Source organism: Armigeres subalbatus, chromosome 1 (assembly GCF_024139115.2).
Source record: "Armigeres subalbatus isolate Guangzhou_Male chromosome 1, GZ_Asu_2, whole genome shotgun sequence".
Classification (NCBI taxonomy): Eukaryota; Metazoa; Arthropoda; class Insecta; order Diptera; family Culicidae; genus Armigeres; species Armigeres subalbatus.
Genome location: NC_085139.1, coordinates 240,461,239 through 240,488,163, shown reverse-complemented (window position 1 = coordinate 240,488,163; position 26,925 = coordinate 240,461,239). Strand labels below are relative to the sequence as shown.

Below are 26,925 nucleotides of genomic sequence, written 5' to 3'. Positions count from 1 at the left end.
GATCAGTTCAAAGGCTCGTTTGGGTAACTTGGGTGGGATCTTACCTTGGTGGTAGAGTTCGGAGCCGGCGATACCAACTGTTGCAGTATCTGTTTCTTTTCGTTGACGTTCTTCTTGGTGGGCGTTGAGTTATTCCGCTTCTTGCGAGGGGATGGAGTTCCTGAAAACACATCACCTAAATTTGTTGAAATATTCCAATTTTAAAACTTGCTTCTGATTGATATGGAAACGGAAAAATCAAACTCATAAGGATTTATTCGAATATTGGAGAAGCTCACTAAAGCATGCCACTAAAAGAAAAGTTTTTGGCAGTTAGACTACTGGATAGAACCAAAACATCGACTAATTTTTATTTTCTAAAACTACAAGTGAAGTAGGGTTTTGTCGTCGCGTGTTATCATCATTTCCGTTATTCATCACTACGGTTTTGTGTCAAGCTAAACTACACTTAAAACAATGTCTTTTGACTAACAGTAACGCAAACTCATTAAACTAATAATCGCTAAACGACGAATGGTGTCCCAAATCGTGATGCAAAACAACTGCAAGTGTGGGTGTAAAAAAATCAAATTAAAAACAAATGTACAACGAATGGTGAGAAAATGTGCATGTTTTTGCCTACCAGCAGCCACGTTCAATTTTGCAATTGTACAGACAAATTGATCTATGTTGGTTATTTATTGGTGAGATGTTTCATATTTCTGTAGTGTTTTTTTTCTCTTATGTATCCGAAGGGAGAGGGATTGTTGCTCAGCTGCATCACTACTACATATGGGTTCATGGTGAGGTTTAAAGAGGGTGTGTATCTACCAGTACAGCGGGATTATGCAAAGGCGAGGTGGGTGAGAAACGGTTAAGTAATCGTATCGATTATTACCCAGTGCACAATGGGGAATCAGGTGGCCGAAAATCAAAATCGACTTTCGCCAATTCGTAATTTGAGTTGGCCTACTAAAAGCTTATGCTTTGGAGCATTGAACTTCAGAATATCAGTACTGTATACTGTACGCCATATGGTTATTAGACCTGTGCGCCGTCTGAAAATTTACCGGTGGCGGCGTGATAGATCATTTTCAGCCAGCGGAGGCGGCGTCACGCCGTTAATAATCGGCGGCGCGACGACGTGTGTCAGCGTGAACTAACTTCAAACGTCAAAAATTCGCGGAGTTTCTTTGGAAGCTCCTCAACGAGTTCGTTGGGAAGTTGATCGAGAAATTCTTCTGAACATTCCATAAGGAATTCCTCCGGAAATTCCTCCAGAGAACTCCACCTGAAGCTCCACCAGGAATACCGCCGGAAGTTCCTCCAGGAATTCCTCCGGAAGTTCCTCCGGAAGTTCCTCCAGGAATTCCTCCGGAAGTTCCTCCAGGAATTCCTCCGGAAGTTCCTCCAGTAATTCCTCCGGAAGTTCCTCCAGGAATTCCTCCGGAAGTTCCTCCAGGAATTCCTCCGGAAGTTCCTCCAGGAATTCCTCCAGAAGTTCCTCCAGGAATTCCTCCGGAAGTTCCTCCAGGAATTCCTCCGGAAGTTCATCCAGGAATTCCTCCGGAAGTTCCTCCAGGAATTCCTCCGAAAGTTCCTCCAGGAATTCCTCCAGAAGTTCCTCCAGGAATTCCTCCGGAAGTTCCTCCAGGAATTCCTCCGGAAGTTCCTCCAGGAATTCCTCCGGAAGTTCCTCCGGAAGTTCCTCCAGGAATTCCTCCGGAAGTTCCTCCAGGAATTCCTCCGGAAGTTCCTCCAGGAATTCCTTCCTCCAGGAATTCCTCCGGAAGTTCCTCCAGGAATTCCTCCGGAAGTTCCTCCAGGAATTCCTCCGGAAGTTCCTCCAGGAATTCCTCCGGAAGTTCCTCCAGGAATTCCTCCGGAAGTTCCTCCAGGAATTCCTCCGGAAGTTCCTCCAGGAATTCCTCCGGAAGTTCCTCCAGGAATTCCTCCGGAAGTTCCTCCAGGAATTCCTCCGAAGTTCCTCCAGGAATTCCTCCGGAAGTTCCTCCAGGAATTCCTCCGGAAGTTCCTCCAGGAATTCCTCCGGAAGTTCCTCCAGGAATTCCTCCGGAAGTTCCTCCAGGAATTCCTCCGGAATTCCTCCGGAAGTTCCTCCAGGAATTCCTCCGGAAGTTCCTCCAGGAATTCCTCCGGAAGTTCCTCCAGGAATTCCTCCGGAAGTTCCTCCAGGAATTCCTCCGGAAGTTCCTCCAGGAATTCCTCCGGAAGTTCCTCCAGGAATTCCTCCGGAAGTTCCTCCAGGAATTCCTCCGGAAGTTCCTCCAGGAATTCCTCCGGAAGTTCCTCCGGGAATTCCTCCGGAAGTTCCACTCGGAATTCCTCCGGAAGTTCCTTCTGGAATTCCTCTGGAAGTTCCTCCGGAATTCCTCCGGAAGTTCCTCCAATTCCTCCGGAAGTTCCTCCGGAATTCCTCCGAAGTTCCTCCGGGAATTCCTCGGGAAGTTCCTCTGGAAATGCCTCCGGAAGTCCCTCTGGAATTCCTCCGGAAGTTCCTCCGGGAATTCCTCCGGAAGTTCCTCCAGGAATTCCTCCGGAAGTTCCTCCAGGAATTCCTCCGGAAGTTCCTCCAGGAATTCCTCCGGAAGTTCCTCCAGGAATTCCTCCGGAAGTTCCTCCAGGAATTCCTCCGGAAGTTCCTCCAGGAATTCCTCCGGAAGTTCCTCCAGGAATTCCTCCGGAAGTTCCTCCAGGAATTCCTCCGGAAGTTCCTCCAGGAATTCCTCCGGAAGTTCCTCCAGGAATTCCTCCGGAAGTTCCTCCAGGAATTCCTGCGGAAGTTCCTCCAGGAATTCCTGCGGAAGTTCCTCCAGGAATTCCTGCGGAAGTTCCTCCAGGAATTCCTCCGGAAGTTCCTCCAGGAATTCCTCCGGAAGTTCCTCCAGGAATTCCTCCGGAAGTTCCTCCAGGAATTCCTCCGGAAGTTCCTCCAGGAATTCCTCCGGAAGTTCCTCCAGGAATTCCTCCGGAAGTTCCTCCAGGAATTCCTCCGGAAGTTCCTCCAGGAATTCCTCCGGAAGTTCCTCCAGGAATTCCTCCGGAAGTTCCTCCAGGAATTCCTCCGGAAGTTCCTCCAGGAATTCCTCCGGAAGTTCCTCCAGGAATTCCTCCGGAAGTTCCTCCAGGAATTCCTCCGGAAGTTCCTCCAGGAATTCCTCCGGAAGTTCCTCCAGGAATTCCTCCGGAAGTTCCTCCAGGAATTCTTCCGGAAGTTCCTCCAGGAAATCCTCCAGGAATTCCTCCAAAAATTCCTCTGGAATTTCCTCCAAGAGTTCCTCCGGTGGTTCCTCCAAGAATGCCTCCATAAGTTCCTCCATGAATTCCTCTGAAAGTTTCTCCAGGAATTCCTTCGGAAGTACCTCAAGAATTCCATCGGAAGTTTCCCAGGAATTCTTTCGGAATTTCCTCCAAGATTTTTTCCGGAAGCTACTGCAAGAATGGCTCCTGAAGTTCCTCCAGGATTTCCTTCAGAAGTTCTTCCGGGATTTTTTCCAGAAGTTCCTACAGGCAGGGCTGACAATAGTGAGTCACGTCGTATGAAGAAAGCAAAACAATTTAGTCTTCGTCATAACATTGCACGACGCGAAACCTATTCGGTTTCTTCGCGCCGCATGCCTACCATGAAGATAGTCGCACAGCCAAAAGTTATGACGATTTCCGTCGTTACTTCTTTACACAATTGATTGCACGTCATTATAGACGGAGTGGTTAAAAACATTATGGCGTCTCAAATAAACAAAAAGTACATTGGTAACATAAATGTTTCGATAACATTTATAACGTCTTCATACGGTACTTCAAATTCTTTTTTTTTTTTTTTTTTTTTGTGTCTTTATTAAGGAGACTTTCAGCCCGAGGCTGGCTCGTCTCCGCACTTCAAATTCATTATTTCAAGGAATTAATGAAAATCTTCGCATGGCAGCTGCCGCTTGAAGAATTATGGAAGGAATTATGGAATAATGAAGTCTTCGTTCTTCGATGTCGTCATGATGATTTGGTTGCACGACAAAAGCTAGCGTCGTGCGCATCATTGACGATGCGTCGAGAAGTAATGAAGACAATACAACTCTTGTGGCTTTTCTTGCTGCGACGATGACTATTGTCAGCCCTGACTACAGGATTTACTCCAGAAGTTTCTCCAGGAATTCCACCGAAAATTAGTTGGGAAGTTCTTCAGGGATGCCTTCAAAATATTCTCCAATAATTCATCCAGAAGTTCCTACGGGAATTCCTTAGGAAGTTCCTCCACGATTCTCTTTAGAAGTTGCTCCAGGAATTCCTCCGAATGTTTTTCCAGAAATTCTTCCAAATGTTTTACCTGAAATGAGTTTCATCACGAATTCTTAGGAAAGTTCGTTCAAGAGTTCAACCCTTAATTCCAACAGAGAGTTTGTCCAGAATTAATTTTAATGGGATTAATTTTTGATATTATTTTTTGGTATTCTACCTCTTATGCAAGGCTAGTTTATACCAATATCTGTTATCGAGGTCATCGCTCGGGTTTGCATGTTAAAATTTATTCAGCATATTTGAAGTTACAAGCTTTGATGTATATAAGTTATTTATGTTTTCTTCTTCTTCTTATTGACATTATACCCTCACTGGGACCCATTGGGACATTGCTGCCTCGCAGCTTAGTGTTTATTCTGCATTTCCACAGTTATGAACCGCGAGGTTTCTAAGCCAAGTTATCATTTTTGCATTCGTATATCACGAATATCAGGCTAACACGATGATATTTATATGAACAGGGAAGTCGTGACAATTTTCAAACCGAAAATAGCCTAGACCGGCACCGGGAATCGAATCCAGTCACCTTCAGCATGATCTTGCTTTATAGCCATGCATTTTACCGCACGACTAAGGAGGCCCCCCAGAAAATTCTTATAATCCATAAATTCCTCCAGAAATTAACCCAGAAATCCCTCCAGGTATTCCTCAAAAACATTCCTTCCAGAAGTTTTCCTATAAAATCGTTTTGAAATTCTATTGAAATCATGAAACAAGTCCTGAGGAATTTCTTGAAGAAGTTCCTAAAGAAATTTGGGAAGGAATTTTTTGGTTGAAATCCTTATAGGAATTTTAGAATGAATTCATGTGAGAATATTTAATGAAATTTCTGATTCATTCCTCAATGGATTTGCTGGAGGAATTGCCAAAAAAAATCTGAAAAAGTTGTTGAAAAAAAATCTGGAACAACTCGTAAAGAAATTCCTTGTTTGAATCACTGTAGAAGTTTTTGGATGAATTCTTGAAATAATTTCGGGTGGATTTCCCGATGAGTTTCCAGAAGATATTCTCGAAGGAATTACTAACATAATTTCTGAAGAAATTCAAAAAGAAATGCAAGAAGTTAAAGTATTTTCAAGTGGAGTTTATGATAAATTAAAAAAAAAACTTTTGTGTTTCCAAATTATATTAATTGAAATTCTGAAATAATTTCAGACCAAACCACCAAAGACACCAATAAGACCGATAAAACATTTGTCAACTATTCAATGTCTGCTAAAAATAAACTAGTTGTGTGAGCAGCGTTATTCGGAAATTATTCAACTATTAATTTTAAATTTAACTTGAGTTTAATTCGGAAAATGAGACAAAGCTTTAGAAAAAATTATAGTATATGTTTGGTCGAGCAAAACTTTATAGCAAAATCATCTCAATGCTTACCAGGGAAAATGATCTATTAACAAAATGTACGTAGTCCATTACCCTATTTATTGTTACTAACCCTTCAATAGCCATCGGTGTGGTAAAAAATATTCGGCGACGTGAACAATTTTCATACGGCGGCGCGCCGATTCATTTTTGACGACGGTGGCGGCGGCGATGTGAGAAAATCATCGGTGGCGGCAGCGTGCCGTGGCGTGGGGGAAGGGTAATTTTTCCGAAACCCATTCAGCCGAAAATTGTTTGGCCGAAAGATTCATTTGACCGAAAGATTCATTTGGCCGAAAGGGCCATTTGGCCGGAAGGGTCATTTGGCCGAAAGGGTCATTTGGCAGAAAAGGTCGTTTGGTCGAAAGGATCGTTTGGGCGAAAGGGTCGTTTGGCCGGAAAGGTCATTTGGCCGAAAGGGTCATTAGGCCGAAAGGGTCATTGAGGGTGTCGAGAGGGTAATTTGGCCGAAAGGGTTATTTGGCCGAATAGTTCATTTGATAAGAACTATTCGGCTAAATGACCTTTTCGGCCAAATGACCCTTTCGGCCAAACGACCCTTTCGGCTAAATGACCCTTCCGGCCAAATAACCATTTCGGCCAAATGACCCTTTTGGCTGAACGATCCTTTCGGCCAAACGACCCTTTCCGCCAAATGACCCTTTCGGCCAAACAACCTCTTCGGCCAGATGGGTTTCGGCCTAATGGTCTGTAGTGGCATTCGGCCAAATGGCTTTTGGCCGAAAGGGTTTCGGCCAAATGACCCTTCCCCGTCAATATCTTCGATGAAGTCAATATTTCGAACTCTTTAAAAAGTTTCTGAAAGCTTGTTTAATGGAATTTCTGGTATTGTGCGGAGAAATATAAAGTAAAACATTCTAATAAGCCCCAACGAAAAAAAAACAATTTTCCAGCTAAATGTTCCATACATACATGTAGGCTTCCGTTATGAAAATAAATTACAATTACAATTAAGAAAAAAGTTTCTCAAAGTTTCGCCTTGGGGCTACCACTATGTCTTTCTTTGGACTTCCCAGAAAGCATTAAAATAAAATCCAGCTGCTTATATGGCTGCAAATCTGCGATTCAGATCAAGTTTTCGAAAAAAAGAAATAAATTTTTTTATTTTTTTTTATTTCTTTAATAAAGAGGCTTGCAGCCCTAGGCTGGCTCACCTCTAGAAATAAATGATGAAATTTTAAATATAGATGTATTCTTATAATACACGGCAGACTGCAATCGGTTAGACACTAATTAAATATATATATGCCAAAATAGCACCTAAAACACTTAAAATAGAGGGAGGCTTCGTGGTAGAACGTGTAAATGATGGCTTATGCAGCTGGTGAATGCTACTAGTCCATAAGGCGTAGGCTCACTATGAGAAGGCAGCTTTATCTAGCAAGTATCAATTAAGCACATTTGAAAAAAAAAATGGACTTTTGAGAGCAACGAAATAGCCTGGGCTTCATATTTGAATTTATTGATCTTGGAACTAAAATTTGAAACCCGTAAATTGAAACCCGGAAGATTCTTAAGCAAATAATCCAGAGGTTTCTCCAAAACTCCCTCCAGAAGTTCCTCCAGGACTTCCTCTGGAAGTTTCTCCAGGATTTCCTTCAGAAGTTTCTTCAGGACTTCCTCCGGGAGTTTTTTAGGACTTCCTCTATAATTTCCTCCAGGAGTTGCTCCGGAAGTCGCTCCAGAAATTCTTCCGAAATATGTTTCATAAATTGCTCAGAAAGTTACTCCACGATTTGCAAGTTCCTCCAAACGTTCCTTGGAAAGCTCCTTCAAGAGTTTCTCGAGAAGTTCCTCGCCAAGAATCCTTCCAAAAGTTTCTTCGGGGATTCATCCGGAAGTTTTTTCGGGAATTCCGTCTGAAGTTCTTTAAGGGATTCCTGCGGAAGGTTTTTCAGGATTCCACCGGAAGATTCCTCAGGGATTCATCTGGAAGTTCCTCCAGGACTTGCCCCGGAAGTTTCTTCAGGAATTTCTCTATTAGTTTCTCCAGGACTTTCTGTGGAAGTTCCTCCAAGAATTCCGAAAGTTTCTCAATAAATTCCTCTGGATGCTCCTCAAGGGATTCCTCCAGAAGTTCCTTCACGAATTTCTCCGAAAGCTCCTCTAGCAAAACCTCAATGAATTCCTCAACCCACCATCCGGGAATTGTTCCACTAATTCCTCCAGATTTTTTTCCACAAATTCCTATTCCCATTCAATGCACATTCATTCAAAAATTATCCCAGAAATCCCTTCAAATATTTTTTTTTAGAATTTCAAAAGAGAATTTCACAGTGGTTCTGGAATTATTTAGAAATTTCTTCAGGATTTTTTCTAGATATTCCTAAAGAAATTCCTCTGAATATTCATGCGGTAAATTCTTCAGAAATTTCATCAGGAAAGGTAACTTTTTAGAAAATTTCTAAAAAAACTTTTTCGGAAATGTCACCAAAGATCCCCTCGGTAATGCTACTGGGATTTATCTTCAAAAATTCCCACTCAAATTTCTCCAGTTCTTTCAAAAATTCCTTCCAAAATTCCTTTGAAAATTTCTCAAGTTATCTCCACCAAAATTTCTCAAATAATTCACCCAGAAATCTCTTCTGGATTTATTTCTGGGAAATGTCTTTAGACATTCCATGTCGAGCTACCGTGCGAGACAGTCGTTAGTCTTGTGCCTCCGAGTCCTTGTTCGGTTTTTTCCTCGTCGTTCTTTCGAGTTGTTACCGTTTGTGTCAAGTGAAGGATCTCTCTCAGCTGTGACAAGGAAGCGGAGCTTATTTGCGAAGCAATTAAGTATCCGTTAATTAAGTTTTCGCGCGTCTTCGTGCGCATCAGCCAAGCCAATCTTCATCGCTTCATCGCTGCCCCCGCACGCCGTCGGCTTCCGTGGTGTGCAGGTAGACAGCAGCAAACGTTGATCGGATCATCGCAGCCAGTGCAGCCCAAGCCATCCGTTCGCAGTGTGCGGTTGGTGAGAAGAAGACCAACACATACGCCTCGGGCGTCGTACCACGTGCTATCGTCCAGTGCGTACTCCAGCAATCGTAAGCAGCCGTCGACGCAGCAGTAGAAAGCTAAGTGTTTGAAATTTCCGCTCTTTGTCTGCCTATTCTTTACCATCTTTATCGATAAGTTATTATAGTCTGTAGTTAGTTTTTGTTTCTTCCATTCCCCTCCCTGTTAGATAAATAGTTATTTTTGCGTTATTTTTTTTTACTCTCTCTGTGATAAGTGTTCTTTAAATAAGTGTGTGTGTAGAGATGTCGCAGATTAATCGATTACTTTGATTAATCGATTCATCGTTGTGATAATCGATTGATTTTGAATCGATTATTACTCAACGATTAATCGATTTAATAATCGAGATGAATCGTGAGTAATCGATTAGTTACTAATCGATTAATCAGAATTTTACGACATCATAAGGATGTCGAAAATTAATTGATTATTTCGATTAATCGATTCATCGTTGTGATAATCGATTAATTTTGAATCGATTACTATACAATGATTAATCGATTCAATAATCGACAAGAATCAAGAGTAATCGATTAGTAACTAATCGATTAATCGGGATTTTACGACATCTCTATGTGTGTGTGCCTCTCTGCAGCGGGACGCTTGGTCTCCGCAATGCACGAAGGCGAAGGCGGTGGGGGTTCGTCGAATTCCCTATCCAATGACCCTTTGTTGCATTCTGGTGTTCCATCCCAGAGTAGAATGGAAATAAGCAACACTACCACCCTAAGTCCAGTGAATAATGGTACTTCTCCCCTCACGACCCTCCGCCTCAAGGCCTACCCTCCCGACTCTAGTGGGCCATATGTTGTTTTTTTTTCGACCCAAAGGCAAACGCTTGAATATTAGTCAGATCAGCAGAGATCTGGAAAAGCGATTTTCGTCTGACCATTGACATGGTCGGGTCCAGTAAGCTCCGTGTCACGGTCAGTGATCGCAAACAGGCCAACGAGATTGCCACCTGTGAGCTTTTTACTCTCGAATATAGAGTTTACTTACCGTCAGCAGCGTGCGAGATCGCGGGGGTGGTGACGGAGGAGTATGACATGCGACGATTTGAATCAAGGTTTCGGTCGTTTCAAGAACGCTTCTTTGCCTCCTGTTGCGATACTGGATTGCAAGCAAATGTATTCGGTGTCGCAGGAGGAGAGAAGCGAGTTTATTCTCCGTCTGATTCTTTCTGCGTCACCTTCTCCGGGTCCGCGCTGCCTGACTACGTAGTGATTGGCAAACTTCGACTACCTGTTCGGTTGTATGTACCGAAGGTGATGAATTGTGTTAATTGCAAGCAGCTGGGCCACACCGCTCAGTACTGCTGCAATAAACCTCGCTGTGCATCATGTGAAGCGAAGCATGTGGATGGCGCGTGCAAGACGGCACAGAAATGTGTCTATTGCAACGAAGGCCCTCCACATGCTCTTGAAGCTTGTCCGACGTACATACAGCGGCGAATTCACCAGAAACGGTCTCTTCAACAGCGGTCTCGTCGAAGCTACGCCGAAATGCTGCGGAAGGCCGCTTCGCCGGTTGTTTCTGAAACCATCTACTCGTCTCTTCCTTTGGATGATCAAGGTAGCTCTGACTCTGAAATTGGAAATGGGGCCTTTGTTTTCAAAGGCTCAACGAGGAAACGAGTAAAACAAAGCCAGCGTTCCTCGAAAAAGCCTAGAAAACAGCCTCAATGTGAGCCCCATTCCAACATGGCGAAATCAAACACAGGCAAAAACGTTCAACTTTTGTGGTTTCACATCAGGATGAACGAGAGTTTCCACCGCTTCCGGGGACATCTAAAATCCCAGATGCCCCAATTTTTGCGATTTCTCAGCCAGAAAGAGAGCATAGAGAGCAAGCACAACAACCTCCGAGCGCTCCAATGTTCACACTTTCTGGCATCGTGGAGCTCATCCTCAACTTCTTCGATGCTTCCGACCCCGTGAAGAACATGGTCAAAACTGTTCTTCCTATTCTGACTCCTTCCTGAATCAGCTGGCTTCAAAAATGCCCCTCCTCGAGTCATTCGTATCCTTCGATGAATAATTTCGTCGATAAGGCCCATATGAATTCGATTTTACAGTGGAACTGACGAAGTATTCTTCCAAAATTAGACATTTTTAAATTTGTAGTTAACAATTTACAATGCGATGTTTTTGCTTTATGTGAAACATGGCTAACATCAGATGTAAACCTTCATTTTCTTGATTTTAACATCGTTCGCCGCGATCGGGCAAATCCATATGGAGGGGTGCCTTTAGGGATCAAAAAAACAGCACTCCTTCTATAGGGTGGATTTTGCTCCGATGTCAGGCACCGAAGCTGTCGCATGTCAGGTGACTATTCGAGGAAAAGACCTCAGTATCGCCTCGATATATCTTCCTCCAAACACCGCGATATCTCGTAGAGATCTCTCGCACATCTGCTCGGTTATGCCCGAGTCACGGTTGCTCTTGGGAGATTTTAACTCCCACGGAACAGGCTGGGGGGAACTGTACGACGACAACCGTTCATCAATGATATACGACCTCTGCGACGACTTTAATATGACAATTTTGAATACAGGAGAAGTTACACGAGTGGCACCTCCAGCAAGAGATAGCCGTCTAGATCTTTTCATTTGTTCGAGCTCATTATCGTTGGGCCAAGCGTTGGACTGTACTTGAAAGGTGGTCCAAGATCATTATGGTAGTCATCATTTGTTGATCGAAGTTTTAATTTCCAATGGACATAATCAATCTGCTTCTATCGACCTCACATATGACCTCACAAAGCACATCGATTGGGGAAATATGGGAGGCCATCACTGATGGCATACAGTCGATATAAACACTTCCACCGCGGGAAGAGTACCAGTTTCTATCTCAGTTGGTTATTGACAGCGCTCTCCATGCACAACGCCGGCCGGTGCCAGGAGCTTCGGTTCGTAGGAAACCACATAGTCCGTGGTGGGACACTGCGTGCACACAGCTCTATCGTGAGAAATCCAACGCGTTTAAGGAATTTCGGAAACACGGATCGATCGTTCTTCACAAACGGTACATCGCGCTCGAAGTCCAGTTCAAAAAGCTGGTCAAAGTGAAGAAACGTGGATATTGGCGAACTTTTGTTGAAGGTTTATCGCGCGAGACCTCAATGAAAACTCTGTGGACCGTCGGGAGAAGAATGCGCAACGCGTCGTCCGTAAACGAAGATCGTGAAAGCTCGTCGCGGTGGATACTCGATTTTGCGAAGAAAGTTTGTCCGGATTCGGTGCCGGTTAAGCAAGTGTCACGTGATACTTTTGCTGACAGGGATGAGATGGATCGCCCCTTTTCGATGATTGAATTCTCGCTTGCTCTCCTTTCATGTAACAATTCTGCTCCAGGGATGGATAGAATAAGGTTCAATTTGCTCAAAAACCTCCCAGACGTCGCGAAGAGGCGCCTATTGAGCTTGTTCAACCAGTTACTGGAGTGCAACATTGTTCCGGATGATTGGAGGCAAGTGAGGGTGATAGCCATCCAAAAGCCTGGAAAACCCGCATCGGATTGTAATTCGTATCGCCCCATCGCGATGTTGTCCTGTCTTCGGAAGCTGTTGGAGAAGATGATTCTCTTCCGGCTAGACGAATGGATTGAATCGAATGGTTTGTTGTCAGATACACAATTTGGTTTCCGCAGGGGTAAGGGAACGAACGACTGTCTTGCGTTGCTTTCTTCAGAAATTCAGCTTACTTTCGCTAAAAAAGAGCAAATGGGCTCAGTGTTTTTGGACATTAAGGGGGCTTTTGATTCAGTTTGCGTCGATGTCTTATCCGACAAACTCCACGAGTGTGGACTTTCACCAATTTTGAACAACTATTTGTACAATTTGTTGTCAGAGAAGCGTATGAGTTTTTCTCATGGTGACTCGGCAACTTCACGAATTAGCTACATGGGTCTCCCTCAGGGCTCATGTTTAAGCCCCTTCTTTACAATTTTTACGTCAGAGACATTGATGAATGTCTCATGCCAAATTGCTCGTTAAGACAGCTTGCAGATGATTGTGTTGTATCCGTTTCGGGGCCAACCGCAGTTGATCTGCAAGGGCCATTGCAAGATACTCTGGACAATTTGTCAACTTGGGCTACGAAGCTGGGTATCGATTCTCTCCGGAGAAAACTGAGATGGTTGTCTTTTCAAAAAAACATAAGCCGGAAAAGTTCCCGCTCCAACTGATGGGTAAGGCAATCACTCATAGCATGTCTTCTATATACCTCGGGGTTTGGTTCGACTCGAAATGTACCTTAGGGAAGCATATTGTATATCTGACACAAAAATTCCAGAAAAGAATAAAGTTCATGCGAACGATAACGGGAACTTGGTGAGGAGCGCATGCCGCAGATTTTATCTCGTTGTACTGAACAACCATTCTGTCGGTTCTCGAATACGGTAGTTTTTGCTTCCAGTCCGCGGCTATAACTGATTCAGTACCGCTGTCTCCGTATCGTGTTGGGTTGTATGAATTCGACTCATACGATGAGTCTGGAAGTACTTGCGGGAGTACTTCCTCAGACAAATCGTTTCGGGGAATTATCGCTCCGGTTCCTCATCCGCTGTGAGGTTCTCAATCCATTGGTCATTGACAACTTCGAGAAGCTGCTTGGGGCCATCCAGAAACCACGTGGTCATATTTTGAAGATTTTCAACCCCCTCCCCCATGTGGCTTATCGTGGTCATTTGGCAGACACCCCCCCTACCCCCCCTATGACCACGTGGTTTTTTGTCAAGTGCAAAAATTAAAAAAAAAACCTTATGTAACTAAAACATATGGTTAAACCGATCAATTTTGAAGATGGACAATTTCAACTGATTTAAAATCAAACTAAACCCAGCATGGAAATTAAAAATTTTCATGAATTCCAACATTTTGATGATGTTATCATGTTGTAATGTGTATCGGGTATTAGGATATCTAGAACTCGTACACCTTCGATGCATCAGGAGGATACAAAAAATGTGGACTCGCGAATATGTTATAAAAATTGTAATGGTTTAGAAATTTTCCAAAATATCCCTATATTATAAATTTTTTTTAAATTTTTTTATCAGTGATTTTTTTTTAAATAATTATAAAGTTCATCACTGAATATCCCTATAGATTCCTAAGAGTATTTGGGACCTTCCGAATCACAAAGTTAATATGTAATCTTAGAGATGCAAATAAAACCTCCTACTGTTGTTTCTTTTGAGTAGCATTCCTGTAGAAATTCCAGTTTTGCTTTCAGAATCATCAAATTAGTTTACATTCCAATATTAACAGGTGTTAACAGGTTTCAGTATAAATTAGAAAAAAAAATCCAGCTTACTTTTTTTACAGAATTTCCAAAGATTTTTTTTTCAAAACCCTGGGAACTTTAATGAATCTTCAAAGGAAATTCTTCCAAATTTCCAATGGAATTTTTTTTCGTTTTCCAAAAGAAATTCTTAGACATTTGCAGCAGTTTCTTTTAATTTCCAAAACAAATTATTCGGAATATGCCAAAATATTTCCAATGGAAATTCCTAAGATTTTCCAGTAGAAAATCTAAAAAAGTTCATCTGAAACACCAATAATTAATTTCCCGAGGAAATTCCGATGTTTTACAAGTGAAAATAGCGGAAAAATTGTACTTTTAAAGGAATTCCTTAAAATTAAATCACAATTTTAAAGATTTTCTGTTGTGAAAATTCCTTAAAATTTGTAAATCATTTCCTGTGCATCTTTGCATATTAAAGATTTAAAGCAATGTTTAGCTGCACCTACAAATAAATCAAAATGACTTCCCGAAGAAAAATAAATACCCGATGAAATTTTGGACGAGAATTCTAAAGATTTATTTTTTGAAAATCCAAAGAATTTTTTGAAGATAATCCATAGACTCTTCCGTGGAAATTCTAAGAAATAATTAGAAAGTTTTAAAAAATGTGATAGAATTTACAAAGAGCGTAAAAAAGTATTTCGAAAAATTTTCATTTCAAAATTCTAAATTTGAAAAAAAATCCAAAAACAAAAAATCAACGGAAATATCAAAGTGTTTCATGTGGCATTGGCTGTTTAATATCTTTCGGAAATTCAGAAGAGTTTTTATTGAAAAATTTAGAAGTCTTCTTCTTCTTCTATGGCTCCATATTCCAACTGGAAGTTGGTCTGCTTTTCATCTTAGTATATTCTATTAGCATTTCCTTAGTTATAAATTGAAAGCTTTTATATGCCAGCCATTGCACGATTATATATCTTGTGTAGCTAGTACGATGGATACATTATACCTAGGATGTCGAGAATGTTCCCCACCCGAACACATCCTAGACAGGAACGAGAATCGAACTCGTCATCTCCGGGTTGGCAACCCTACGCCTTTGCTCGCAAAGCTAACTGGAGACTGAACATTTTGAAGTGCACTCCTTAAAATGTTCGAAAAACTTCTTTTGGAAATAAATATATATAAAAATTTGAACATTTTTTTTCCACCGAAAATTATATGTATTTCCCGTGGGACGGTTTTAAATTTTCAGACAAAATTCATTTTTTCGGAGTTTTAAGGAAATTTTTTCGCAATTTACACTGGAGATGTTTCGTTTTTTTTTCATTAACAATTTGTAGCAAAATTTTTCAGAGAGAATTGTTCAAAAATCATTCTGAATGCCAGCACTTTATCAGGATTATATGAAGTAATGTCAAAGTTTTTACAGGAAATTTCTTTACTGGATTTTTCCTGAATATCCACAAGAAATTCATTTGAAGTTTTTTCTTTGGATTATTGTAAAAACATGAATATTTTTCAAGTTTGTACCTGTAGTCCGCTGATTCAACAGTGTCAGCGGCGTGATGCCAAAAACCATCTGCGGCGGTGGCGTGGCGCGGCGGATTTTTTTTTATATTTTTCCATTTTTTCTTTCCAAATTTTTGTTGTGGAGATTGAGACTGAATCGCAACCTGTTTTTTCGTTTATTTTTTATGGAAAAAGGATCTAAGGCTAAGATGGTCAAATAGCGTAGATATGCATCGGCGTTACGACCGACGCTGCGTTACCGGTTTTTCTTGATGCACACCTGCGTCTTTTTAACGCTTAGTTGAAAAGACGCTACGTGGGCATCGGCCCTAAGATGCGCTTTACGTTTAATGATTAGATCATTAAATTTTAATGATTTGTATTTTTTACATCGCTATTGTTATTCACCAAAAGTTTTTCATGTAAAAAAAACCACGTGGTTCGAGAGCAACACCCCCCCTCCCCCCATGTGGCTTATCGTGGTCGTTTTCCAAACCCCCCCCTCCCCCCATATATGACCACGTGGTTTCTGGACGGCCCCTTGAACAAAACCCTCAACCTCGATTCATGAGTATTTACCACTGGTATATGACGCTGGAGGTAAGCCCATCTTCGGTTGACACCAATCGTGCTAATTTCTTAGACTCTTACAGTTCCTCTGTTACTTTTGATCTGTCCATGAAGCAGGAGGTTCATGAAATACCAAATTTTCTTCGTGCGGAGGTCATACCTCCATTATTTGCAAGCAAATACGGGCACGCCAGCGATGAGAGAAGCTTTTTCAAAATTGGATGACTCCACTGGTTTCGGTGTTTTTAACGTTTTTTATAGCTCTTACTTTAAGCTGAAAGAGCCTAGTTCCGTGTATACCGCTGAGCTAGCAGCTGTACACTATTCACTTGAGCAGATTGCATCTCTACCTCCTGACCACTTCTATATCTTCACCGACAGTCTAAGTACCCTGGAGGCTGTTCGGTCAAAGAAACCTGTTAAGCACTCAGCGTATCTTCTAACCGGGATACGGAAAGCTTTGAGAGCTTTATCAAAACGGTCATTCACAATCACCATGGCTTGGGTTCCTTCTCATTGCTCGATCCCGGGAAATGAGAAACCGGACTCTTTGGCTAAGGTGGGCGCTGTTTAAGGCGATATTTACGATCGGCAAATCACCTTCGATGATTTTTTCATATTAGTTCCCCAGGAAACCTTGATCAGCTGGCAGCAGAAATGGATAAATGGGGAGTTGGGTATATGGCTGTATTCAATTCGCCCACAGGTGTCGAAGCGAAAAAAATTGAATATAGTACGAGACTTCATTCGAACCATGTGTCGTCTAATGTACAATCACTACACTTTAAACGCACGTCTTTTCAGAGTGGGACTCTCTGTGTTTGCGGCGAGGATTATCAAGTCGTGTGGGCGTGGAGAGAGAATCGCGGCCCCAGATCTGCATTAACTGAACATCTCCGGGTCTGAGGAAAACAACCAAAGCCTATTTGGGAAGTGTTGGCGGGCCTTGATCTCCATGTCCCTCCCAATTTGTAAAAGTTGCTGATGTAAGATTGTGATCTTAGTCTGCCCACCCCCTTGTCTGTCGTTCCTCATATCGAATTTCTTCCTCTTGTTGTTCATTTCAATGTCTGTCGTTAACCCCTTTCGTATGTCTTCCTCTCATTGTTGTCTCCCAAAAAAAAATGGTTGTCCCGTTACAGATGTGAAACATCGCTAAGAAAGTCAACTATGTGAACATCAGCATCGTAATTACTTTAACACCCTAAATTCCCTTCCTTTCCTACTATATTATTGTATCCCCCAACCTCGACCAAACCGCAAGTCTTTCGGTTCCCCAAAACTAACATTATGTATAAGATTTAAGAAATTGTTACACTTGATTTCGGCTCCGTAACGCTTCACGGCAATTCAGCCTCCAAAATAAACGAAAATTTAAAAAAATGTCTTTAGAAATTTCCCGAAATATCGTAAAGAAATCACCCGTTATTTTCTTCATGAAATTCTCCCGATTTGTCTTATACAAACTTCTTTAGAAACTCGTTCAGAAATGCTCCCAAAATCACCAGAAATTCCCACTTAAATTACTTCAAGAATCCCTCTTCAAAAACCCTCAGTTTTTAAAAAATTCCGTGGAACATGAAATTTGAAAATTCTTACAAATTCCTCAAGAGTTTCTCCAGAAACTATTCCGGAAAATTGCTCTTTCAGGAGGATCTCACAACGGAGTTTTTGTTGGAAAATCCGAAGGAGTTCCTGGAAGATTTCATGAAGCAATTTCCGGATGATATCTTGGAGAATTCCGGAAAGGATCGAGAAGGAATTGTTGGTTTGAATCCTTAGTGGAGTCTTAAGAAAAAATCGTGACAAATTCCATGTAATTTCGGGTGAATTTCCAATTAAAGGCTGGCTTACAGCTCGGAAAACGTGTCACGGGATTTGGTCCAACATGTATTTTCAAAGGGGCAGGCATTTCGTTTCTCATGCCCAAATCCCTTGCATCGCGCCCCTTTAAACAAATTTAAAGCTTTTTCCATATCAATTATCATATAAACATCAATTGCCTTCGCGCTATCCGTAAATCATTTCAAAAATTTTGAAATTTTACCAGAACTCGAAAAGTCACCAAAAAGAAGCTGATCATATGTGAAATTTGAACTGCCCTATGTTGATCTTGGTATCATCGTCGGACGTCATTTGGCTACCAAGATATTGGAAGCTTTCAACATTCTCCATGGATTGCCCGGCTACTGTGAAGCTGGAAGGTGTCACTGTGGTTACATCCAACGATTTGGTATTGTTGACGTTACCAAACCAAGGAGTGCAACGTTTCGAAGTCATTTAGGTGCTCCATGGTTATAGGCTGCCATAGCGTCCCGCGGTTCGGTTCATGGCCAATCGCACCTACCAGAATTGATGAGGAACAGTAACGGTGATAGAATACATCCTTGCTTCACACCAGCTACGACACGGATAGGGTCGGACAAAACTCCATTATGCAGCATTTTCCACGAGAATACTTTGAAAAGGCGGATGATTTTCTCGAGAACCGCCGTGCGTCTCAGGGCACCCAACATATTCTCGTGATTGTGACGGTCGAAATCTTTTTCGTAGTCAATGAATACCAAGTGAAGGGACTCTTGAAATTCGTTGACCTGCTCCAGAATGATGCGGAGCGTGACAACTTGGTCCACACAGAAGCTCAGAGTCATCGAAATAAGGCCTTGTTTACGTTCGGCTTTCAATCCCTAAAACAGGACAATATACTTTCGATCTTGCTGTTCGAATAGGCTCCTGAACTTTGCGGTTGGCATTATCCTTGCTACCGATTGCAGGGCTGTAGCTGGCTGCAAATAAAAACAGAGATAGGCCTGGTGGCGTTGGCGTTGAGGTGGTAAGTTCTGAGGATGTAGATACCCCTCAACAAAATTTTCTTTTGTTTATCGTTTCTGTACCATTTTTAGTGCGAATTGAAATCTATGCGTTAAGTTAAAAAAGGGTGAATGGTCCGCCATAATTGACCATTTTGTATGATACATTATTACACGTAAGGGACATAGTTCAAAGCATTTCATGTGCTATCTAACTCATTGCAGGTTTTTAACGATTGCTTTACATAGTTGGTGCCGGTGCATTGTTTGGATAACATTCTCGGAACAAACACCAATAGTTTTTTGTTTTGTTTCTGCTGCCACATCAATGTGAGGGAATAGGAGAAAGCCACATCAATACACACGTAATAAAGGATAGAATGTTTCAGAAGGAAGGATAAAAGTTCAAAAAACGCCAATTAACGGGTACCAGAAGATTGGACCACAACACCGTGTGCAATTTCTTAGTTGGACAGGTACAGACACGTAGGAAGATTTCTATCAACTACAAATGCAGAAGGACTTACAGGAAATGTGAAGGATATTAGCAGAGAAATGGTAGATACAGCGCATTTAGGAATAGGAACGCAATGAGTTAGTACTGCAAATACTCCATGGGTAGAAATTGAAGTTTTTGACAGGTTCTCAGAGCTAAGTGAGTGCAATTTTACGATTTAATGCAAAGAGTAAAACCAATCCAAAGGACAAGGAACAGGAAGGATTAGAGAGATAGCGAGAGATTCAGTTAGGCTCGCACTCAGTAGACATGAGAGGTTAGTTTGAGGGGAAAATTGAACTGATTGAGTGTCAAATCGATTTCGGTTTGATTGGCTTAGATAAGAAAGGTTAATCATATGTTTGTCTGTCTTACGTCGAGGAGGGGGCCGTAAAAGATCATCTAATGAAAATGTTCTAGCGGTTGCCCCTCCAACTTGCTGAGGGCTGCTGAGGCTCAATATTGATGGTTTTCTAATACCCAAACGTCCGAAGATGGTACGGTGCGTCGCTGGGGTAGTGGCCGTCGACGAAGGCACCGTTCCGACGGCCGTGGCCTGCAGCTGCTCCCGAAGTGCCGTATTCAGGTGGTGCGGCGGAAAGTTGGCCGCTGTAAGAAAGAAAACACTCATCAGTATTCGAACTCATCAGGTAACGCATCGATCGATCCTACGTCTGTTCCGATGTGCTTCGTCGGCGAGCAACTTCTCGATCTTCTCCGGGAAGTGCCGCTTGGCGCACCAAACCAATCCAATCACCGCCAACACGACGAACACTGTTATCAAACCCAGCCAGAACGGTTCCTGTAGCATTCGTTCCGACAACGGTTTGTACGGGATGTGCATCATTCGTTTCTCGCATCGAGGGCCTTCCCACCAGGCGTGGCACCGACAGAAATATCCGCCGTTCTTGGGATGACACTCGCCGCGCCCCTCGCATGGATTGTCCTCACACGGTTTCGGCTTTTCATCGCACCGTTTGCCCATGTAACCGGGCTGGCAGTGGCACTTGAAGCTGGATTGTGTCAATTCGCATTTGCCGAAATAGCACGGCTCCAATTCGCACATCGTCAATCCGCAGAAGCGCCCCGTAAAGTAACTCCGACATTGGCAGATCCCACGATCGTCCTTTCGCATTACGCACTTACCCCCCGATTGGCAGGGATTCGGCTTGCAGCTTTCGACCCACTCGTCCTCGTTGGTAATGAGCTTCATCTTGTAGCCGATGTCGGATTGCAGCCGGACGGTTGCGTTCAGTCGGACGCCCATGCCTTGAACGTTCCTCTGTCGAATGTGCAGAGTGTTCAGATAGGATGTGATGTAGATTGGAGCGGGCTTGGCCAGACTGTTCTCAATAAGTTTGTACTCTGCCGAATAGACTTTGGAAACGGAGGCGTTCGAGTGGTTGACCTCACAAAGATGCCAAAGAGTTCCATTCTTGTCTGCATAGTTGTCGTAAATCTGGAAGAAATCGTTTACAATTAGAATTTGAAAATATTTAAAAGTCCAATAACACAATATAAGGAAAATAAATACGAAGCCAAAGCAATAAACTTTTTGCAATTGCATTGGATTTGAATTAAATTTGGATTGGATTTGGATTGGATTTGGATTGGATTTGGATTGGATTTGGATTGGATTTGGATTGGATTTGGATTAGATTTGGATTAGATTTGGATTTGGATTAGATTTGGATTGGATTTGGATTAGATTTGGATTGGATTTGGATTGGATTTGGATTGGATTGGATTGGTTTGGATTGGATTTGGATTGGATTGGTTTGGATTGGATTGGTTGGATTGGTTTGGATTGGTTTGGATTGGTTTGGATTGGTTTGGATTGGTTTGGATTGGTTTGGATTGGTTTGGATTGGATTTGGATTGGTTTGGATTGGTTTGGATTGGTTTGGATTGGTTTGGTTGGTTTGGATTGGTTTGGATTGGTTTGGATTGGTTTGGATTGGTTTGGATTGGTTTGGATTGGTTTGGATTGGTTTGGATTGGTTTGGATTGGTTTGGTTGGTTTGGATTGGATTAGGATTGGTTTGGATTGGTTGATTGGTTGGTTTGGATTTGGTTGTGTTTGGATTGTGTTTGGATTGTGTTTGGTTGGTTTGGATTGGTTTGGATTGGTTTGGATTGGTTTGGATTGGTTTGGATTGGTTTGGTTGGTTTGGATTGGTTTGGATTGGTTTGGATTGGTTTGGTTGGTTTGGATTGGTTTGGATTGGTTTGGATTGGTTTGGATTGGTTTGGTTGGTTTGGATTGGTTTGGATTGGTTTGGATTGGTTTGGATTGGTTTGGATTGGTTTGGTTGGTTTGGATTGGTTTGGATTGGTTTGGTTGGTTTGGATTGGTTTGGATTGGTTTGGTTGGTTTGGATTGGTTTGGATTGGTTTGGATTGGTTTGGATTGGTTTGGATTGGTTTGGATTGGTTTGGATTGGTTTGGATTGGTTTGGATTGGTTTGGATTGGTTTGGATTGGTTTGGATTGGTTTGGATTGGTTTGGTTGGTTTGGTTGGTTTGGTTGGTTTGGATTGGTTTGGATTGGTTCGGATTGGTTTGGATTGGTTTGGATTGGTTTGGATTGGTTTGGATTGGTTTGGATTGGATGTGGTTGGTTTGGTTGGTTTGGATTGGTTTGGATTGGTTTGGATTGGTTTGGATTGGTTTGGTTGGTTTGGATTGGTTTGGATTGGTTTGGTTTGGTTTGGATTGGTTTGGATTGGTTTGGATTGGTTTGGATTGGTTTGGATTGGTTTGGATTGGTTTGGATTGGTTTGGATTGGTTTGGATTGGTTTGGATTGGTTTGGATTGGTTTGGATTGGTTTGGATTGGTTTGGATTGGTTTGGTTGGTTTGGATTGGTTTGGATTGGTTGGATTGGTTTGGATTGGATTTGGATTGGTTTGGATTGGTTTGGATTGGATTTGGAATGGATTTGGATTGGATTTCGATTGGATTTGGATTTTATTTGGATTAAATTTGGATTGGATTTGGATTGAATTTTGATTGAATTTGGATTGGATTTGGATTGTGTTTGGATTGGATTTGGATTGGATTTGGATTGTATTTGAATTGGATTTTTATTGAATAATTTTGGTTTTGTTTTTTTACCTCGATAAATCCGCTTTTGTGGCAGCCATGTTCGCTGAACCCCACACCATGAAGTTCCAGCAGGATCACCTCTCCTAATGGAGCGACCAGATGTTGAGTGAAATCAATCTCAAATGGCATTGACTGTGGGTAGTTCAGGTAGAACATGTTTCCATTCGTCCTGTTCGCCAAGTGGATGGAGCGCTGTTCTGCTGCAGAGCTCACTAAAATGAATTCAAATGATCAATTTTAATGTTCCATTCCTGAACAGTTGAACTGATCACAACACTTACTCGTCTTGAACGTCGCGTGGAAGCCCTTCCCTCGTGGTAAAGGCCCAGTCTTGAGCCGCACAACCAAACGCTCACCCTTGCTCAAGAACACGCCATCATTTAGGTGGTTCACGTCTCGAAACGGTTCAAAGGGCCCTTCCGAAATGTCCACGTACAGAATTGCGTCCATCAAGAAGTCGAAGAAGGTAAATTCCAACCAAACTTTCTTCCCATACGGAGCCTGAATAATGTACGTGCAGTCCAGGTTGTTCAGCAAAAAATGCGGAAAATTCGGACTTCTGATGCTACCTTCCCGCGAAGTTATCGTCTGAACTGGACAGCCCGAAACGTCTACCGTGCTCCAGGTTGCCGTGTAACCGCTACCACCTGCGGAGAAATCCGAGTGAAACCGCAGAAAGGCTTCGTTCCCGCTCGAGATGAAGTTGAAGCGGGTCATGTTGGAGTCGTGTGTCCCACACCACCGCACGTACGGAAGGAAGGAAGGATCCGTCTCCTCGACTGTCGGCTCAACGGCGTTGGACTCTAACGTGATACTCTGCGAGCTGTTCTTCACGGTTTTGTAGTTGTCCGAGCTTAGGAAACGTTTCTTGCGATCTTTGAGCTTGGCGTTGATTTTCTCCAGGAGCTTTATGTTGTCCTGCAGTTTCTGTTGGATGTCGTAATTCGCTGGTAGTGACCGCTTCCGGTAGAATTTCTGCTCTTTTGGTGGAGACGAGCTTTTCTGGTCGTAGTAGTAGTCGCCGTTCAGCAGAGATCGAAAGGGCTGATCATTCGTGTAGTCATCCGATGGTAGATTTTCCGTTCGTCCGCCCCAGAACATGGCCATCGGTTCAGGGTTGGTGCCAGGGTTCAACGGAGCGTTTGGGACAATTTGAAAGTTCTGTATGCTTACGTAATCGTAGAGGCATTCTTCCTGGAACTCAATGTCCAGCTTCTGGAACTGGATGATGATGCGGGTGCTTTCCGGGGCCACCAACCGAACCCAGTAGTCAGTGTGGGCAGGGTATGGGTTGGGCGAATCCAATCGTCCTTCCGTCCCGCTTATGGTTTGATTCTTGACCATGTTCTCGTCGGCCGTTGGACGCGGCTTTTTGCAAACGTACCCACCTCGGGCAGAGCACTGCTGTGTGCTCCAGTGCAATCCGGATGAAATCATAGGCGTGGGGGAAATTTTCCACTGGAGGCCTAAGCACATGGAAGCCGGGGGTGATTGCGTCGGCTCCGGCTTCTGACCGGGAAGCCAACCCTAGAAGACAATAGAGAGAGGGAGAGATATTTATCGTTATTAGTTGATTCAATTTGTGGCCAATCAATTGCAGACCTCAAACAGTAGCTTTGTTCCATCGGTCCATTCCAGGTCACCGGTGTCGGTTAGTTCTCCTCCCACCCAGTACAGTGCTCGGGGTGTGTAGTCCAAGCTGTTGCGAATGTTGAACGTGATAAACCTGTTGGCGAGGAATGGTGTTTGAAATATTGTATTCCAACTGGTAATTACAAAATGATGATAGATTGGTAATTGTTGAAATCTCTTTTAGAAAGAAACATAGTCTGATCATTATTCATAGCCTAATGGTCTCTTATTTCATAATTGAGACAATATCCATTAAGCACTTCCACATTTATATCCGGTGCTGCATTCTCCATCGTTAATTTGTTATTATGATTAACATGTATACTTATTTGCCGATTGAAGCTTTTGGAGGTTTACATCCATTTTAGACTTCCAGCATCCTCCAGCATGGTCCACTTTGTATCCACGCATGAAGGTTGCGGATCCTCAAAACCACTGTATGGTTTGCATTTATTATTACACTGGGGTACCATTCTACGCGATTTGTTTTTTGGTTAATTTAGGTCTTAAGATCTATCGAACCCACGGAAAAATCATCAAAAAATCTAATTAAAATCAGGAGGTATTTAAGGTGTAGGTTGCTTAAGTACCCAAAACAAAGTTTTGGAAGTATTGGTGCAATAAAAACATTTATTTGCTGCAGTAGTATCGGTGTCGTAATTATAACAACATGGATTATTAGTAGGGAGGTCCATATTGTGCCACCACACCCACACGATTCTATGCCATGTGCCGAGTGTCCTCCGAAAACCTGAGCCGGCTTGGAAAAACTGAGCGAAGGCGATTTTTAGTTTGTATTAAAATTAGTATGGGGCAAATGAACAGTTCATTACACTGACTACTGCAGCGTCTCCCCACCAAGTGCCAGCGGAAAAAGAGCCCACTATGTACTCTAATGTGCCGCATAAACTGCCTGCAGCGTCACCTTCTTGGAGCACCCGTGAACTAAAGGAACTTAAACGCACAAGTAATGCACAGCAGCGTAAGTTTCGCAACTTACGTACTGGGACGGGACTTGCAAAGAGGAAAAAATGTAACTTCATCTGCAACCAGCAAGCGCTGTCACGAATTGTCAGATGCAACCAGCACCTTTTGTGTAAAAGTACTGGTATCCCTCAAAAAGTATTCGAATGATTTTGTTTTACGAGTACTTTTTCACTTTGAAAAGTATTCTAGAAAAGCCGGACAGCTTAATATTGAACTGTTATGAATATGTGTTTTATTTCCGATAGGAAAATCTTTATAAAAATAAGTTTACAAATCCGTAAATCACAAACACTTTTATTGTGCTCAGAAGATTCTACCCGGGATTTAGGTGAAACACTCAAGGAAACAGTTGAGAATCGATGATCAACTGTGATGAAAAGAAGAACAAGTGTCAAAACAAGGAAAAGAAGCCGTCTTTGCAGGTCTCGTCTCAGCCTGAGACGAGACCTGCAAAACAACTTCTGATTGACTCTTTCAACTGAAATCCCATTAAATCAACTTTACGTACACCGGAGACAGTACGTTGCTTTCATCCAACCCCGTCAGAGTGTATGTAATTAAGAGTGGCGACATGTGCCGCATTTGACAGGTCTCCTGCTCGTTTGGAACACGATTTTGTATGGAAATGACAGATGAAATTCTGTTCCAATTCTGACAGTGTCGCCACTCTTATTTACATTCACTCTGAACCCCGTGAAACAAGCACTAGTTCTTGAAGCCACCGTTTGTTGGTGTGGCGCTAGTGCTGTTCTTGAAGTTTAAAGCTCCGTTCATATTGCACTGATTACATTTCGCGTAAATATTTAATGATCGCAAAATGATTTTCGATCGTGAAAATTTAAATTTCCATAACTTAAGTTAAGTTGTTCTGTTTTTGTCATTTATTCAGCATTTTATGTGCGGTAATAGCCACCACAATATAATTATCATCGAAATCAGCCGAAATTATCACCGAAAAAAGCTAATAAATTAATTTCGATAGCCGTCACAATTTACCATGGTAAGTTGCAATTGCAATCTATTTAACGATTGGCTTGTGTCGTTTGACATCGCATCGATCATCATAATCCTCATGAATTTATCATTATTGACGAATAAAGGTTACTTGAAGAAAAAGAAGAAGTTGAAGGATAATATTAGAAAAAAAATTGCACGGGAAGTTTTTTGAACTCTTCTCAAAAAAGGAGCAATTTAATTTAAAACGGTTTGCAGTACGGGGCTGTACTTTCCTTCTACTGCATAATAAACGCAACTCTTCTATTTTAAATTTAATTTTGTTATATCACATTTGATACACAGTATAAGAAAAGTCCTACCCCGTATACTACTTTCCGTTTTTAATCAAATTACTTAGACATTCCACTAAAAGAGCTTCAAATAATTTTCGTACACGTCTAGAATTTTTAAGAAGAGCTTTGAAACATTTCCCGTGTGCCTCCCGGTGCAATTTTTTTTTCAAATATCATCCTTTGGCTTCTTCTTCTTCTAGCAACTTTTAATCGATGGATGATGGAAACTTATAGTTTATGTGAGTCGCTTAGTGAGATTAAGCATTTTTGCCGGGCAGCCTGCGTTCGCGGCGTTGAGGCGTGATTTAAATCTTTACACACGATTTCAACGAAATTTTGTTTGAGCATCCACGTCTGTTCTCTGTAAAATAAGTTTATCGGAATCCGAATGAAAACACACATTAAGGTCCGTCTCATTTACCGAATTAAACTAGAAAGTGCCAGTTCAAAGATTTAATAAATACCCAGTCTTAAAAAAGACTGGTGCACCCCCAAAACCATTGAAACATAAATCTATCAAAAGAAATCTTACTCTGCAAGCAGGGTTATTCGAAAATTATTGAACTGCCACTATGAGATATGAGA

General features: G+C 42.2%; 1 protein-coding gene across 5 annotated transcripts in view; it reads right to left on the bottom strand.

The window, feature by feature from the left end:
- LOC134206060 (uncharacterized) overlaps positions 1 to 26,925 on the bottom strand; it is a 672,178-nt gene that overhangs the window by 41,669 nt on the left and 603,584 nt on the right. For 3 of the 5 annotated variants that reach the window (XR_009978242.1, XM_062681739.1, XM_062681738.1), the window contains exons 10-15: positions 24,035 to 24,158; positions 22,714 to 23,959; positions 22,442 to 22,644; positions 19,997 to 20,783; positions 19,700 to 19,933; positions 45 to 175 (exon numbers count right to left, since the gene is read on the bottom strand). Coding sequence is in view for 3 of the 5 variants with exons in the window: in XM_062681739.1 (XP_062537723.1) it covers positions 45 to 175; positions 19,700 to 19,933; positions 19,997 to 20,783; positions 22,442 to 22,644; positions 22,714 to 23,959; positions 24,035 to 24,158 (2,725 nt within the window). In the remaining 2 variants the exon portion in view is untranslated. The remainder of the gene's footprint in view (positions 1 to 44; positions 176 to 19,699; positions 19,934 to 19,996; positions 20,784 to 22,441; positions 22,645 to 22,713; positions 23,960 to 24,034; positions 24,159 to 26,925) is intronic. The other 2 variants (XR_009978243.1, XM_062681740.1) reach the window with 1 other exon arrangement.